Source organism: Drosophila suzukii, chromosome 2L (genome assembly GCF_043229965.1).
Source record: "Drosophila suzukii chromosome 2L, CBGP_Dsuzu_IsoJpt1.0, whole genome shotgun sequence".
NCBI lineage: Eukaryota > Metazoa > Arthropoda > Insecta > Diptera > Drosophilidae > Drosophila > Drosophila suzukii.
The window spans coordinates 21022709-21040071 of NC_092080.1; the positions used below are offsets into that span (position 1 = coordinate 21022709).

Here is a 17363-nt window from a genome sequence, read left to right on the forward strand (position 1 = left end):
TCGATCCGACAAGTATATATCTTTCGCAGCGCGTTGACACCACCAGACGCTCGGCATTATTGAATTTATGCACTTAACGATAGAGTCAGCAGAGTGTATCTGCTGCCGTGGAGGAAGCTGTGTTCGCGCCCGCAGTGGCAACAGTGCGTATACGCAATTAAATTTGCAATGTCTTCTGCTCCTCGCTGGATTGTCTGTGCGAGAGTGCATAAAAAATGACCGGAAATGAGATTGTTGCGGCTTTAATTTCACTGAATGATTTAAGATGGCCAGCAAAATAAATGAAGAGATTTTGGGCGAAATGAGATGGGAAATGTAATGTATACTTTAGAGAATTTTAGGGAGGGAAATCTGAAAATGGTAACATCTGTATTATTGGTACTATTTTATTTGATTTATAACTGGAAAACTCTTACTTGTAACCACTTTCAGAGAACGAAAATTTTTAAGATACACATGGAAGTGCAAAAATTGGTTAAAACCGCTTCACATCGAGGCTGCGGCTGCCGACTCCTCATTTGCCACCATGATGGCCTTCTCGATGGTGAGCTGGAGCTTCCTGATGTCGGCATCTAGGTATATGATGCGCTCATACTTGCCAGCCAGCTTGTTGATAATTCCATCCAGGTGGTTCTTGAGGATTACCTGTTGCTCATCCTCGTTGGGTCCTGTGAACTGCTGGCCCCTCAAATTGCACTGAAACTCATCCTCGGCCAGCGCCTCTGCCAAATTATCCTCGGTCTCCTCCTGCTGCTTGCGCAATCTGGTAATTTCCTGATTCAGGTCAGATCGCTCGGCGGTCATGGCCTCATATTCGAATATCTTCTGATTGAGATCCGGGCTGAGTATCACGCCCGGATTTACTAAACGGGCAAAACCCTTGCTCGATCTGGACATCGCTAAACAGTGCGTTCGGATAATTTTAAAGATTTTGTGAATTTTTAGCTCGAGCAGTTACTGGATTTTATTTAATAATAAATCTGTTTCTTGAATCCGAACACTTTCTAGTTACCTACTTTTCATTGGTAAAATGTTGATGCCTATTACATTGGAGATGTGCCTTATGGTATCATCTGTGTGTAAGATCCTAGAGTTTTTCAATCATTTTATTGATTTGACTGCATGATTAAATCATAATTCCCGTTCTGGACTAAATCTAAGACTGTTATTATTTAAAAAGTAGTAAATGAGGTTCTGTTTTTAGAATGTACCCTCTTTAGATCTTGTTTGGGTTTCTAGGGGACTAAAAACCCATAACTTGTTACCCTGTGTTACCAAATATTATTGTATTTTTTTTTTGGTCGCTGAGCATTCTAATGAAAATCAAATTTGGCACTGAAGCTGGCTAAAAAAAGGCCTTGCATTTAAATAACAAAAACCGCCGTCCCTTTTCCGGTTCAAGTGTATATATAGAGAGGAGAATATTAGAGAATAAATATAACTCAGGGCGCGTGTCCTAATTAATAAGACCACCTCGACGCCATCATTGCCATTTGAGCCCAGTACATTTTTCCTCCTTTTTTTTTGGTTTCAGGAATTTCCCAGCGGCATTCGCGAAATGCAAAAACAACAACCGTGCAGACCAGGAACACAATGGACCGAGTGTAGCACAAAATGATGAAAAGAAACAAAGGAGAATAGAGATATCTCATTATGGACAAAAGCGGGCCAAACGAGTCCGAAATAAAATGAAAAAATTATGCAACCGAAAAAAAGAACCCAGCTGGCCTGTTTATCTGGCCCATTCCATCCCAGAAATTCGGCATCCGCCCCGTTGACCAGTCTACGTATTTACGAATTTGTTTACAGCACTCGGTGTGGAGTTGCTTGCCTTGAGGTTCTGCGAAACACGCGTGCCAAAAATAATCAAAATATAATAAGCAGACTCTTCAAGGCGCTGGCAAATGAGGCATGTAATAATTTTTTGCCCAGCCCGAGCTGTCCCTATCCACTGCTCTCGAGATTTATGGAGGGTAGTTTTGCAGTCGGATTTTAGGGTAGTGGGGGTATATAAGTACGTGACAAGCCAAAAATTGAAGGTACAAAGTGTATTAAAGCAAAAGACCTTGTAGTAATAGGGAATAGGTAATCTTCCTTTATAGAATTGTAAGAAATACCTAATATAATAAGTCAAAATAAAAAGCTAATGGTCTTAAAAAACAAGAAATTAAAATAATTAAGTACAATCTATTGGTTTCAGAAACCACCTATGGGATAATAATGTGCTTTAGTAAAATGGTATATTTGCTGCGCAGTGTCCCATAGTCGATATACTCGATTCGTACACCCGCCTCGTCAAATTAAGCAATTTCCAACCCAGTTATGGAAGTAACATTTTTACGAGTAGTTCACAAACAATTCTATCTACTTGGATTTTTTCATTTATTCGGTTGCTCATGGCCTGTGCAGCTTGATAGGCTTTGCACACTTTTAGGTTATCATCGTCAGCCAGTAAGTAAGCTGGATTACCGAAGGATTTCGTGGGGTTTTACCCCAGCATTTCTCTATTACTCGGGCTCTTAGAGGAATACAATGGGAAGCAACAGCCATAGGCATCTGCCTAAGGTTATGCAAATCGCTTGCGGGAAAATGTGCTTGAGTGACTCCTCAGGCCACGAGGTGGTCAGCTGAATATTGCCAGCGAAAGGATGGCCTAGTCGTCCTTGGAAAAGGAAGAAGGTGCACCTAGTTTGCCTTAATTTCCGCTTTATTCGGCAAATATATGCGTTGCCAGGCGAGTGCTTTTTAATAAGTTAGTTGCCCGACTTTCACGCTGCTCTGTTTTCACCTCGGCGCTCTGTGTGCGCTGGCATAATTAAAAATGTACACACGTGCGCTGACGTGGAGGGACCACGTGTTAGGGGAGACAAAGGAGGAGCCATGGGGTAACCCATCCTGCGGTAAGAGATGATGAGTCCGGGAGTCCGGGAGTCCGGACTGGTAATATTTACTCGCCATCCACCTGCCCCGCTGAAAGCTAAAATATAGAATCCTTCGCATCATCATTGTTGCCCGGGGCGTATACTTAATACTGAACAGCGCACACCAGCAGATGAAGTCGTCGGGTAAGCTGAAGAGCTGATGCGGAAAGTGACGAGCAGTTTTTAAGAAAACAGATGCCTGTAAGCATGGGAAAAACTATAAAACAAGTTTAGTTTACTTTTATTTTTCACTTTATTAAAAAGTTATAAATACAATTGTTATCATTTTCTTGATTAAAAATCCCCTAAAGTAAGTCATTCAACACCTTAATAAATGTAAATTAATTAAAAATTAAAGTATACACTAAATTGAATATATTTTAAATTAAAAATGTTTAATTTTAAAACGGATAGTAAGATGATTATCCAAAACTATCATTGAAATTAATATTTGACAAACTGAATTGATATTTTACCTCTTAACTTAGGGACCAAATGGAAGTCAAATCAAACGCTTACCATTTGATACATTATCCTATAAATATATTTACATTTGTAGATAATATGGATACTCAAATCCCATATCAACACATTTGCTTTAGTTATCAGGTCCTTTGTGTTTTTGTTTTTGAATTAGCTGTGCAATAATATTTGCTTTTAGAACCCTATATTCCAACCACATGTTGCTATTATAATGTCCAATTCAACAAAGAAATTTCGTTAGGAAATTAAGTGAAAACAAAAATCACACACACGCAAATAGCAAACCAATCTGTTTGGCAAATATGTGGGCTGTGCCCTGGATTCACCAATGTGAAATACGTAATTTTGAATCCAAAAGCCGTGCGTGACCCTCGTCAGAATGGATGATCAAATCCAACAAATTGTATATGCAGCACTCGATGTTTTTAAAATGCCATTGAATGGGATTTATTGATTGCTCTCGCATCGATGGAATTTTTAGTATTTTTATGTCTCGAATTCAAGGAAACTTTTTAGTGCCTAATTGGGGAACTAGGAGAACTTCCGCTTCAAAAGTTGGTGCTTTGGGATTTTGTGAATTTCTGGTTGAAAATCAATTACAATCGGAATTCAATAATTATTTGCACGCACAACCGTTGCAGAAACAAATGCCATTAATTAATTTTAATTTAGCTAGAAGCGTGACATGACGATGGGTTTCAGGCGGCTGATTTACCAATTGAATGTTCATTTCAGCTGCCATTTGGCGGTTAAGTGTGAAAACTTGATTAACACTGGTAAATTGACAGTTTGGAGACTGGTAGATAATTGTGCCTTTTATGATTTTAATTAATCGAATTTGTTAACCAGCTGTGGAGGAACGAAAAATAATCCGTTTAGTAAAGGAGAATCTTTGACTTTGGATTGTAAATTGCAAGCAAATCAAGACATTTCCTGTACGTTTGAAATAAACCAATAGAACCCTTTAAGCCGAACCCTTTTCAGACATTTTCCCATATGGCTTCTATACCGGTTTTAGCGGTTGGCAATTAAATATTTTTGCGCTGTTTAATTAAATGCATGGCTTATGGCGGCTTAAGAGGGCCATAGAAATGTTTTTGGCAGCTGTCAACTGGGCCACTAAAAGCGCGCATAGACTTTTCATTATTGGTGACGAGCGAGGCGGGAAACCTTGAAAATGTTGAGTGCGGGTTTAGCAGCTAACCGTGATGCCACGCCCATGCATATTCCATATGGGTGTGTGTGTGTGTGTGTGTGTGTGTGTCTGTGGGCGTGGCAGTGGCAGTGGTCCTGCGCCTAGTGGGCGTGGCCGGCCAGCACTTACCGCCGCAGCTGATTGCGCGTGACAAATTTCGAGTCAGCAGTTTGGCATTTTAACGCACTGGCACAGAAAACTAACTAAAGTCCGTTGATGCTCGCACATCTCCATAAACGCGAGCTTAGGCACATCAATTTGGCTCCACACTGGCCATCCGACCAAAAAACCCTACCACCTCCACAACCACCATTTCCCGACACGGCCAACTCAATTAGCGCTCGCACAGGCTTTTAGCCAAACTCAGTTATTATTGCCCGTGGTGTTGAAATGAATTGTTTGCCCGACTGCAACAAAATGCATTTGAATTAGCGAGAGCATTACGCATCGTGAAGTGCGCTCGAATATTAATTATTGAAAAAACACAATTTACTGCCTTTTGGCCATTGTTGAATTGGCGTACATGTGTATGGCGAGCAAACACAACATGAATTAACAGATCAAGTTGATAGATGGCCAGATATTACTAAAATGTCAGTCGATTTACCGCCAATAGCTCGTATTTTGTCGGCGCTATTGTATTGTCTTTGTGAGCTTTTAATTTGATGGCAACATCATTTGTCACATGGATTACTATTAAAGAAATACAAATGGACACTCATGGCAAAATCACAATTATTTTTCATACAGGTTTCTAATATTGAAACATTATTTAACCATTTTGAGGTTATGAATATATTTTGCTTTATTGGTGTATGCAGTTGTTTTCTAAAAGTCTAATCGTAAAAATATATTAATAATGAAGGCGGTTCCTTTTCTCAGTAATGGTAAATCAAGCAAAAACACCTCTTAACTAGGTACAAATCTAGTGACGATCAAAAAAACAAAATGTTTTATACAATCTACTAAATAAATACACTTTCAAAATATTTCTCATTCGACACGCTTTATCAAAATCATTCAGCTAAACACAGGCAAATTAAATTTCAGTTTGCCGAAATTTCAAAATACTTTTCTAACGACGTATAACATAAGCTTGTAGCTTTAGTAATTCACAAGTTACAAGAGTACGAAATTTAGCCATTTATAACTTTTCCCGCCAAACTATCAAGTTCCAAAAGTGGTAGAACTAACTATTCTTATATTAAGCTGGTTAATATCATCTTAAATTTCCAGGACCCTAAAATAACTTTTTTGGACAAACTGACAAGCAAAATAAAATTTTCATTTAGAGAGACCTCCAAAATCTTTTTTTGCGTATACCATTTGAACATAGCATCGGATTTTAACAAATGAGAAGTCATTCGATCATTAAGATCGGAATATCACAGTAGATTTTAATTTTTTGCTGTATGTACAGTAGTCGCCATCGGACTGCCGTCCACAGTGATACCTGATGATGTAAACCATTAAATCTTATTACTTATTTTTGTTAGTACGAACAAATTGCTTAAGCCCCGATATGAAGTCAAACCCTGTGCATATATCTTTTTGAATATCGCATTAATCGATTTCCATGCCATTCTTCGCGTCGTTCCTGCTTGGCAAGCAGGCTCCAAGACATAAAGCACGAAACGTGCCTTAAAGTATGCCAGGCATTTTAATTAAAACTCGTTTTTGCCCCTACCCATTTACCGCCTTTCACCGCCCGTCGGCCCCGAAAAATGGTAGCAACCGTTATTCCAGCTTTTGCCTTACCTCAACTTAATGGCAGCTGCTGTCGTGCTTGATTACCCAAGTGCCACGCCCCCGCCTGCGTGCCCGCCCCTCGCCGTGCAGCACTTGAAAACTTTTAGGCTTGTCATGTGCAACATGTCCAACTATGCCGTACTGCTTCCTGGGTTCCTTGGCTCGTCCTGCTCGTCCTGGCCGTCCGACAGCCTAAAGGCAACAAATCCAGCACAATGCACATGTAGCTGCGCAACGGAAATGAAAAATCAAATAGAACAGCTCATAATGGCAAGGGGTTGGATAGGTATCAGGGCTGCATATAAATATATCTTCAAATCAAAGGTTGATTTAAAAAGATATATTATAAAATTTATTATTGACTTGTCCTTTAAAGTTACCTATTTAGTGCCACAGTTATTTAATAACTTATCTGTTTAACTCTGATTGCTCTGTCTCACCTTTAATTTCTTTTCGAGCCCTTTCAGCTCTAAAGAGCAACTCTTCCGCCTTCTGTGGCAATTTTGTTGAAATTTTTTGCGAATAACAAAGCATACAATTAAAACAAGGGAGAACGCTATAGTCGAGTACCTCGACTATCAGATACCCGTTACTCAGCTAAATGGAGATATGCAAGCAGCAAAGCGAGATTAAAATGCGCCACCTACCGGCGGTATACAGATTTAAGCGTTATGGGCGTTAGAGTGGGCGTGGCAAATTTTTGTTTGGATCAATCGATAGGTATTGACGAGACCAATACATTTCAGTTAAAATTTTTTATCTAGCATGAAAATTGTGGGCGTCACAGGGATTTGCGGTTTGTGGGCGTTAAAGTGGGCGTGGCAAATTTTTTTTTGGATCAATCGATAGGTATTGACGAGACCAATACATTTCAGTTAAAATTTTTTATCTAGCATGAAAAATGTGGGCGTCACAGGGTTTTGCGGTTTGTGGGCGTTAAAGTGGACGTGGCAAATTTTTTTTTGGGTCAATCGATAGGTATTGATGAGAACATTACATTTCAGTTAAAATTTTCTATCTAGCATCAAAACTGTAGGAGCCACAGTTTTGGGCGGTTTGTGGGCGTTAGAGTGGGCGTGGCAGTCTACTGAAACAAACTTGCGCTGCGTAGGAAGCTCAGGAATCTGCACGCCAAATCTCAATAGCCTAGCTCCCATAGTTTCCGAGATCTCAGCGTTCATCCGGACAGACGGACAGACGGACAGACGGACAGACGGACAGACGGACATGGCTAGATCGACTCGGCTAGTGATCCTGATCAAGAATATATATACTTTATGGGGTCGGAAACGCTTCCTTCTGCCTGTTACATACTTTCCGACGAATCTAGTATACCCTTTTACTCTACGAGTAACGGGTATAAATATATATTTAATAATAAAAGTTACTTAATAAATCCCAGAGTTATAACCTTAAAAATCTGTTCTTTAATACCTTTTCAGGGCGATCTCTTGAACTCTGATTTCTCTGTTTTGCCTTCAACTTTTTTTCAGACCTTTGAAGCCCAAAGAGCCTTTCTTCTTCAGCATTTTTTCAAATGCTATGGCTTAAAATTTCAAAAATATGTCTTATTTTTAAAGTTACCTATCAAATCCCAGAGTTTTGTCCTTACAAATCCTAAATCCTTTGTTTAATACCTTTTATTAAAAAATTATAAATTATATCTTTATAAATTCTTTGAATAATACCCTTTCAGGGGAAACTCTTCAACCCTGCTCTGTTTCGCCTTTAAGTTTCTTTCTGTCCTTTGTAGCCCTGAATAGCAATTCTTCTTCAACATTTTTTCGAATATAAATATATAAAAAAAATGTAGTATATTTAAAGTTACCCAACAAATCCCAGAGTTATATCCTAAATCCTTTATATAAAAGCTTTTTAGGGGGTACTCTTGAACTGTGATTGCTCTGTTTCGCCTTCAACTTTCTTTCATACATTTGCAGCCCTGAAGAGCCATTCTTCTTAATCATTTTTGTGATTTCCAAAGCATTACATTTAAAAATATGTATTGCATTTAAAGTTATTTATTAAATCTCTGAGTTATATCCTTATAAATCCTTTGATTAATACTTTTTAAAAAGATACTTTAGAACCCTGATTGCTCTGTTTCGCCTTCAACTTTATTTCTGACCTTTGCAGAGAAGATAAGAGCAATTCTTCTTCAACATTTGTTCGAATGCTAAGGCTTAAAATTGAAAAAAATTTATGATATTTAAGGATACCTATCAAATCCCATAGTTATATCCTTGCAAATCTGTTGTTTAATACCTTTTCAGGGGGAGCTCTTGAACTCTGATTGCTCTGGTTATCCTTCAACTGCCTTTCAGACCTATGCAGCCCTGAATAGCAACTCTTCTGCCAGCTGTGGCAATTTTCTTGAGCATTTTTTCGATTGCCTGCTCCTTGTTGCTTCTGCAACGTCCACTTGGCAGCGTCGGAATTGTCTGTTCTGTGGCACTCAATTACACTTTCGTTGTCACTAAAACATCTTGCTGGGCGCAGAGGAGATGGGAAGGAAAGTATGGGAAAGAAAGCTTTGCATACATGTGTGATTGTGTACCGGCTTCGACACTTGAAGTGGAGAACTTGGCAGGGACCTACTCCAGCCATGAGTCTAGCACAAGTGTGTGGGCCTTGACATCCAATAAAGATTACCAACGATTGTTAAACACAAATTGCGCTCAATGATGAGTTATCTAGCGGGGGACCGAGAGTCCCCTTCACCATCACCATCCCTACCTTTTTGTGGCCCAGCAAATCTGCTTTTGCAGCTCGACGTCCTCGGAGGCCATAAGGTATACATAAGGTATGCCATACTACACTCCAGCCCGACTGGCAAAGTTGCCAGGCCACCTTTTGACGAAGTTGTCAAATGAATTCCGAGTGTGTGTGTGGGGTATGGGATCCGGCATTATCAGAAAATGAAATTTAAAACGTTTTTGTGTTTGCCAGCGAGCAGGCAAGTTTATTGTACTTTGTACTCGGGTTATGGAATGATGTATTCGTGCCAGGGCATGTAATTCATCAGGCGGGAGATGAATGAGCCGTATATGGGAACAGCACATCCATTCGATGGGTATTACTATCTCTGTTTCTGCGCCGGATTTTTATGGCATACTTCGCGTGCTGTTCGTTTTTGGGGCAGAGTTTTCATTTTCAATTCATTATGATTGTGCTTGTACACCTCCGTATCTCAGATTGCAGCACGTGTTTCGGCTGGTCTTTGTTATTCTTTTTTTGGAGGTACCAAGGCACGAGTATCTATCTCTATGACAAAATCTGGTACTTTAATTTGCACAATTGAATGAGTCCAGCACTCGGAACAGCACTTCTTTTCCGTATGTTCATTAGACGTGGCTTCATGCAAATTTGTTCTCTTATTTTGCCCCCATTGTCCATTGTTCCACTTGTTCATTACGGTGCCCGGTTAAGCCAACAATAAGAGCAACCACAAGGAAGCTGGTGCTGCCATTGTCTTTGGACCTTTCCAGCTGACTGGGCCAAATCACAAATAGATTTTTGGTTATGCATTCAGCTTAGGAGCATCAAGCCAAGCAAATATTTTTTCTGTAACCAGATAGACAAATAAATGCAAATGAATGAACTTCTACGTGAATTGCAAAATTTCAATCAAAGCTGTCAAGTTGACAATCAACCAGGAAAACCTACTGTGGAACTTCATTGAAATCTTATTACTCCTTTTGATAATGTTTACAATACTGATTTTCTGGGAAAATGACTTTAAATTAATTAAGTGTAATCTTCAGTGGTCGTTCATGATTTTGTATAAACAAATAAGATAAGTGAAATGATTCTCACTTAATTAATCCCCTTTACAATTTTGACTTTTTGTGTTTGTGGCAACTGTTTCACTCATTTCACGTTAATATGCTTTTTGTTTTCCCGAATATATGAACAGCAGTTTAATTAACCCTTGGATAATTGTAAAATGTTTACGATAAGATGTTCATATATTCACTGTTCCAACGTTGTTTTAAATTAATATTGGATTGTATACATCCTTTTATATTCGATTGTAATGCTTCTGTTATTAAAAAATCGACGTGCAATATTTTTATTATTTTGTAATCACTCTCACTGACATAACAAGTAAATATCCAGCTCTTTACCATTAATTAACTGAAAATGTTGAAAAGCCGGGCTTGTTTGCACAGATGATTTTATGGGAGCCAACCTTTTGGGCCACCTGCGAAATGCTTTGAATCACATTGAACCCCGTCCTCTGGCGAATCCTTTATAATTCGGACCAGGCTAACACGGTTCTTCGCTTTATCCTCGTTAGTTTTGCGACGCCTCTGGGGCAGTATTGTCGTGGCCATTACTTTAATTAAATTATATTCGTACGGGCTCGACGTCAATCGTAAAACCAATACGCTTAATGCATCTGTCAACGCAGCATTCGCAAAATGTGTGCGCGTTTGTGCCAAAATTTTCCAAAGCAAAATCACGTACTTAAAGGCAATAAGCATTTTTATATTCCTCCCCAACCAGACCCACCCACAAACTTGGGCCCAGGGAAAATATTTTTAAAACTCAACCGCGTAAAAGTACCACAGCCCACACCCCGAGTCACACAAACACATTTCTATTAAAACGCAAATTTCAACAGATTAACACACAGACCACCGGATGCGGGTATCTGGATCCAGGTCCTGGGAATTTAGACGGGAATGGGATTGAGGGTGGTCTTGAATGGAACTCCAGCGCGTGTCATTCGCCGTGTAACAATTTGAAACTTTTATAGAGTTTTCTGCGTTGAACAAAAAAATTCCATCGATGGTCGGCGGACAAGTTTAAGAACACGTTAAACTTTTTACGAATTCCGTAGATGAGGATTTCGTGGGGCCGAAATGTGTGCTGAAGTTTGCTCCTTGGGAGATAATGCAGTCAGAAGTCGAGGTTGAGGTTGAGGAGGCATAATGAAATTTAAGGCAGCAGCTGCCACTAATTAACCTCCCCATTTGGACCTTCAAGGCGCCGGTTGGTATTAGTTAAAAACTCATAAAAAATTTCGACTGATTCAATAGGCGGCGACGTTTCGAATCCGTTGCCGAAACCAGAAAGGCCTTCAACTTAAACCGCTCAAACTTCATTGCATATTTATGGGCTCTAGCCCCCGCACACAGGGGTTTTGGGAGCCGCTTTTTAAATATTTAAATTTAAATTCCAGCCACCGTGTGGGAAACCAAACAGAAGACGGGAGCACATCTGGCATAAATAAATAGACTGTCCTTTTTCGTAAGTCGCAAAGGTGAGTGCCGGAGTAAGACGAAGACAAAGGGCTGGGACTTAAAGTTGGAACGCTTCCAAGCGTCTGAAATCCGTTTAAATTGGGCGTGAATTAAACTTTCGGCCCTCCTGCAGTGGCACAATGCCGGCATAATTTAAGTTTTCAGTGGAAATGCAATTAAAGTCTGGTTGGAGAAATTCGCAATGAGTTTCGGGGCTCCAGACGGGCATCTATGTGTGCTTCTGTGTGCGGGCTCAGCTCTTGTAGCACTTTTATTTAACTAGAATAAGCGGCTTTTGCCTAGACAAACTTTGCCGCACCGAAATCCGCTTGACTTTTGGCCAAGTCTTTATTGCCAGTGCCTGCTTGCATAGACGAGCGTGTAGCGAAGTTCTCGATGACAGTGTGTGGATGCGGGTCTTGGCCAAATATTAATATAGAGCACATAAAATACTTGCAAAATCTAATATCGCTTTCTTCCAGACCCGTTGTTTTCCTGTATTCCTTAAAAAATATAAAGATCAAAGCGTCATTAATTAATTTAAATTTTGTACAGCTTCTAATGCGGGCCTAGCAGAAATCTCTGCCCATTCTCTGCCGCCACATAAACAGTGTACAACAGCGGTTTGTCTCTTAAAGCTTAGAAAAATCTTTTAAATAACAAAAATGAATTAGCCTTTACCTTAGCCATAATATAAAGTTCTCCAAAGACTTAAATAAATTTATTTAAATATAGCTGTTTTCTATTTAAAAGCCATCTTCAAAAAGTTTTCCAGGAAGCCTTGTCCCCTGTTTCCTGCCTCACTATATGTCAAACATAAGGACTTTTAAAGACACTTCAACTGCGAAAGCACTAATGTTCTAGATGTCGATGGAACAGGTTCCCCCAAATATTCCACCGCCTTGACAACGAATCCCGAACACTTATATGAAAAGCTCATTTTTGCGGCCCGGGCCAGCCCACAATCAAAGCCGGCCACAAAGACTGGCCACATTATGTGCTCACGAGCCTATGCATATGCCACACAAAAGTTGAGTCCAACAAAGGAAGCCCAACTGCGTCAGATCTTTTGTACGGTTTCGCGTGTAATTTATTTGACAGTTTGACAATTTGGAAAAAATGAGCACTAAACAGGGCAGGACGACCTGGGGAAAGCGCGTGAAAAGTGGCCGCGGGCGCACAAAAGGTTCCAACGAGGAAAGCCGTGGATACCCCGGGAAAACTGTGGAAAGCCAGGGGAAAACCCCGGGAAAACACTTCGGACCGCTGCAAGGCGCTAATGTTGAATTAAACGAGCCATGACAGCGGCATAAACAAAGGGCACCGAACGCTTGGCACGACCAGGATTTACATGCCTCACATATGTATAAAGTAAATATGCGAGGTTTCCCTATATGTATGTGCCTGCATATTTATGATAAATTGCCGCTGTAGGAAAACGTGTCGCTGACATTTTGGCGCCTAAGAAAAAGGACACAAACAAAAACGCCAAGGCAGCCGGCGGGTGAAAGAAAAACTCGGCACAAGTCAAAGTCAGCATGAATGTTTGCTTGAAATTTTAATAACCCGGCAAACTGGCATTATTATTGAATTGCCATTGGTGAACATTGCCGCGAAATGACTTTGTAATGCGAAGAAAATACGAAGAAGCGTCAAATATGGCGAAGCGAATTTTTATGAAGCTGAAAAGCCGTTTAATGTCACGCCACCGAAATAATCCAGCTTTGGAGTTGATTGGAAAATGCTTAAAAATAGCAGAAAATAAAGGCGAATAAAATGGAGCGAAATGCGTAGGATGAGTGTGCAGATGCCTCATTGGAGCTGCTCTAAGCTTTATTGTCTCAGTCGCTGCCATTTGCACACTCTGAAATCTCTGGTCGCAGTCAACCTGTTAGATGGCGCAATATCCGTGCCTACTTTTCGGGGCCGGCTCTTTGCGGCTGCTCAAATGTAGTCGTAAAAGCGCTTTTACGTAATGCGACGATGTCGCTGGGACCGGGACGATAATGGTCCCCGAAGAATTGCGCCCCGTACGTGTGTGTGTACCAACCTTGAAGTGAAATATTTACAATGCTCAGACTTAAAGTTGAATTCGGAGGGATTATACAAGCAAGTGGGGCCTCTCCTTCCCGGCCAATCTCATCAAGCTTCAATTTGCTGTAAGCTCTTATCACCCTGCTCCAATTTATTGGCAGTTGTTTCTTATAAAGTTTGTTTTTCTAACCTTATAGATAGAAATGTTAGTGTAATAATATAGTTCATATTAAAAGTAATTTTTGTAAATGTAAACAATTAGTTCTTTTTGCCTGTATTCAAAATTTAAGGTTGCCTTCCTCTTGTAAATCAAAGAATTATGTTTGATAATATTTTTATGCACAATTTTCTTTGAGGTGATATTGATTTCATAAAATTGAAAAGCCGCTTAAATTTGAATGTGCCTTTTAGGACAACACGCAATTGCCTAACCTGCCATGATGTTCATCAAGTTATGGTTATGGTTGGAATAAATCTATTTTTTATGGCGAGTACTTTGTGCTTCAATCTCTATCCCTATTCTAAAAACTGAAAATTAAGTGTATTTTCTCCGTCCTTAGTTTTGTTTTTCCTGAAAACTCGCAGCGTTCAATATTTTATGCATGAATTAAAATTATATTTTTAAGTTAAGAGCTATTAAACTGAAGACATTAACAATCATATGTTCTTCATGTAATATTTTTGCATTATTGGAACATTAAATCTCTAATTCCAGAGCCATTCCACACAGCATTTGACTTAGCCCAGTTTTCTCTTGTTACCGAATTGTTAGCTCAAGTTGCTCAAATTAATTATACACATTTATTTGGTTAAGTTCCCTTAACCGACGAGTGCTCTATTTGAGTAAAGTGTTAGTCGAGCAGAGGCCATTCAGCTGCAGATCGGGCTGTATCTTTTGCTCCAAATCTGAATCCGACCCGGGTAAATAAACTTAAATGCTTTGACTCCTGTTGGGCTAAAGAGTCTCGTTTCCGGTGGCGACAGTCTGCTGGCTTGAATGCAGCAGCAAATGCATACATTTGTAGATTTTTGTGTGTACTTTACTTATGCAAATGCCATACGACTCACAGGACAGTGCTCACTTTACCTTGCCCACACACACGAGCTTTTTGTTGCGCTGTTTTAATTAAACCAGCTTCAGTATTCCTTGTTGTGGCTGTGGTTATTCTAATGCCCCATGATGCGACCCATTTCGCCATCGTATATTCCTCGCTGGCCGAGTGGTTCTCTTATTTTTTTATCCATATTCCTGGCCCCCCAACTTTTATTTTATTAATATGGCCGGCGAAACTGCGTTTTTGCATGCCTTTTGTAGGGGTTAGGTGTTTCATTTAGAAAATTAAAACAGAATTTTTAGCTACCCAGCTGCACAAAAATAAGTGATGCATGTGATGTACATGGCTAGCAAATTTAATTTAGTGGAACGCAAAAATACAAAAAAGGATTAATGAAATCGTCAAAATAAAATCGAATAGATTCCCAAAGGAAGGAAACGGAAAACCCACAACAAATTTAAAAGCATGCTGAATTCGAAAGAGTAATTTTAAAAATATTATCTACCATGTTAGAGATGTACTTCTGAAGAGTCCTATACCAGATTAAAACGGTCCATCCTAACTATAACTCCAATGCGACTGCAAATCTGTGAGTTTTCTTTTCCTGTGCTCTTTACTCAGTCGCTACAGGGCTTCCACCTTTTTATTGTGGGTTTCGGATTATCCGTTTCCTACGGACTCGGCCGTTTACTTGTTTATCATACTGTCAATTACTTTTAACGTTCGGATCTTAACAGCAAAATTGCAACTGCTTTCCAATTAAGAGTAACGCATTGCGGGTAAGTAAGAAAAAAAGGAAAAAATAGAGGAAAAGCGCGGGGCTTTTCGTATATCCCTCCTCGGCTTTTCCACTTTTCTGGGCTGGTCAGCCCTCGAGTGCTGCGGAGCGGAGCCCACATGTCGTTGGATTCTCCCGTGGGGCACTCGACTCCCCGTTCCATCCCATTCCACTCTGGCCCCCAACCGCTTATGCAAATGGATTTCCAGCCAAGAGCGAAGGTCACTGCGTCCTTTGCGGTTGTTAAATGCATGCCTGGTTGGTATCTTACCGAGCTGCGCTGATCCGCCTCCAGAAACTCATTAACGGCAGTGTTGCCTTTTAAGTCGGCTCTTGGGTTCTGGCTTCTGGCTTCTGGCCCTTTGCCCCCTGATGCCCAGGCTAAAGTCACAATAATTAAGTGAAGACGTTTGCGACAGGGCTAAAAGGGAGTGGAATGTTTTTTACTGCCGAAAAGGTCTTTCTACATTTACTTAATCCGCTCGGGGACTAGTTAGCCAGTTCTACCCCAATACTCATCGAGGGTATTCTCGCTTCGGTGTGGTAAGCTTACACCTTTTTTCTTCCTCGTTTTGTTTGCGTTTAAGAATTTTATGGCACTACATCTACCCATGCTAGTTCCAATTTCCCGGCCTCGAGAAAAAACAAAATAGAAAGAGTGGGCGGTGGGGAAAGCCGCTTAAACGCAACTCGAGACTTTTTAATAATTTACGTCGACTGAGGCGCGAATCAAAGAGCATTTGGAGTGCCCACTCCGATGCCGAGAGGCAGGTGTACAAATAGAGATACAAATAAAAATAAGCATTAGCCGCTGGTAAAGTGTTTCCCATTAAAGTTTATGTAAATCCCCCTAAACGTTGAAAGGCGATGGAGGAAAAGTAAAGATAGGGCTCAATCCGCTGGATAACTTAACTCCTAGGCCGCCGCCTGGCTCTTGATGATCCGGTAGTTGCCCTTCTTCTCCCATTTCACGGCCTTTCTGTTCCGGAATCCATCGATGGACCACTTGCCTCCGCCCAGTTCAGAGAGCATCAGGAACCCGCCAATTTTGCAGAAGAGTAGGGAGAAGTACTGCATCGAGAGGAGCGTGTCGTTCCAGCCCCACAACATGCTCCAATGATTGCTGAAAACATCGTGATATAGCAGGGCTACTACGGTCAGATAGGCAAACAGTTTGCAGTGGAAGCCAAGGCTTATGAAGAGCAAAAGACCAATTGACACGATGCTGAAAAATGTCTGGAGAAACATGTATTGCTAATTACTTAGTACTATAACAAGTACTTACTTCCATGCCCTCGTCCAGCCACATTATAAACAAACTGGACAAGCAAAGTCTTCCCCCCAGCAACATCATCTGATACCTCGACTCGCCCATCTGTGGCCATTCATTTTGATCTCTCAGTGTGATTTTGGCGGCCATCAGCATCAACAGGGAGCCCATATCCAAGCTGTCAGTGAACAGGAAATAGAAGAATATGGTCCATATGGAGAAGAACAGTCGGTGGACCACTCTTCCGATGAGCAATAGGGTCACCCCACTGGCCTCCTTTCGGGTTCCGAGGATGAGGAAGATGGCTCCGATGGTCAGCAGGACATCGAAGGTGGTGTAGAAGTGGCCAAGCACCTCGTTCACATCCATCACAATCGCTCTTTCTCTGCCCACAAGGGGAGTGTTCACCACCGAGTAAAGCACTTCCATAAAGTAATACGACATTACGAAGTACGGCATGTACTTTAGAACACAGGGCCTGATCTCACGTTTGAGACCTTTAATTAGTTTTACCACCATTTCAAGTTCGATTTAAGATCAAAATTTAGAAATGTAAACTTTGCACTGTTGTAAATCACAAATGTACACTTGAATCTTAGCACACTTTGTTAAAATAAAATCAAATGATA

At 40.5% G+C, this 17363-nt stretch overlaps 2 protein-coding genes across 2 annotated transcripts; both read right to left on the reverse strand.

Moving 5' to 3' along the window:
- Positions 1–368: 368 nt before the first annotated feature.
- LOC108012055 (uncharacterized) lies at positions 369–1013 on the reverse strand. Its single transcript, XM_017077338.4, has one exon. The coding sequence runs from the start codon at positions 895–897 to the stop codon at positions 487–489; it is 411 nt and encodes a 136-aa protein (XP_016932827.2). The 5' UTR covers positions 898–1013; the 3' UTR covers positions 369–486.
- A 15116-nt stretch (positions 1014–16129) lies between these two features.
- On the reverse strand, positions 16130–17363 carry LOC108012033 (uncharacterized protein T02E1.7). Its single transcript, XM_017077316.4, has 2 exons — positions 16750–17363; positions 16130–16700 (listed from the first exon to the last, which is right to left on the reverse strand). Exons 1-2 carry the CDS (start codon positions 17251–17253, stop codon positions 16380–16382), a joined length of 825 nt encoding a protein of 274 aa, XP_016932805.3. The 5' UTR covers positions 17254–17363; the 3' UTR covers positions 16130–16379.

What these genes read in the sequence shown, in the direction of transcription:
- LOC108012055 (XM_017077338.4), bottom strand. Translation starts at nt 897, where the DNA reads ATGTCCAGATCGAGCAAGGGTTTTGCCCGTTTAGTAAATCCGGGCGTG.
- LOC108012033 (XM_017077316.4), bottom strand. Translation starts at nt 17,253, where the DNA reads ATGGTGGTAAAACTAATTAAAGGTCTCAAACGTGAGATCAGGCCCTGT. An exon ending in GGCTGGACGAGGGCATGGAA is followed by an intron (nt 16,701 to 16,749) that starts GTAAGTACTTGT and finishes ATGTTTCTCCAG; the next exon opens with ACATTTTTCAGCATCGTGTC.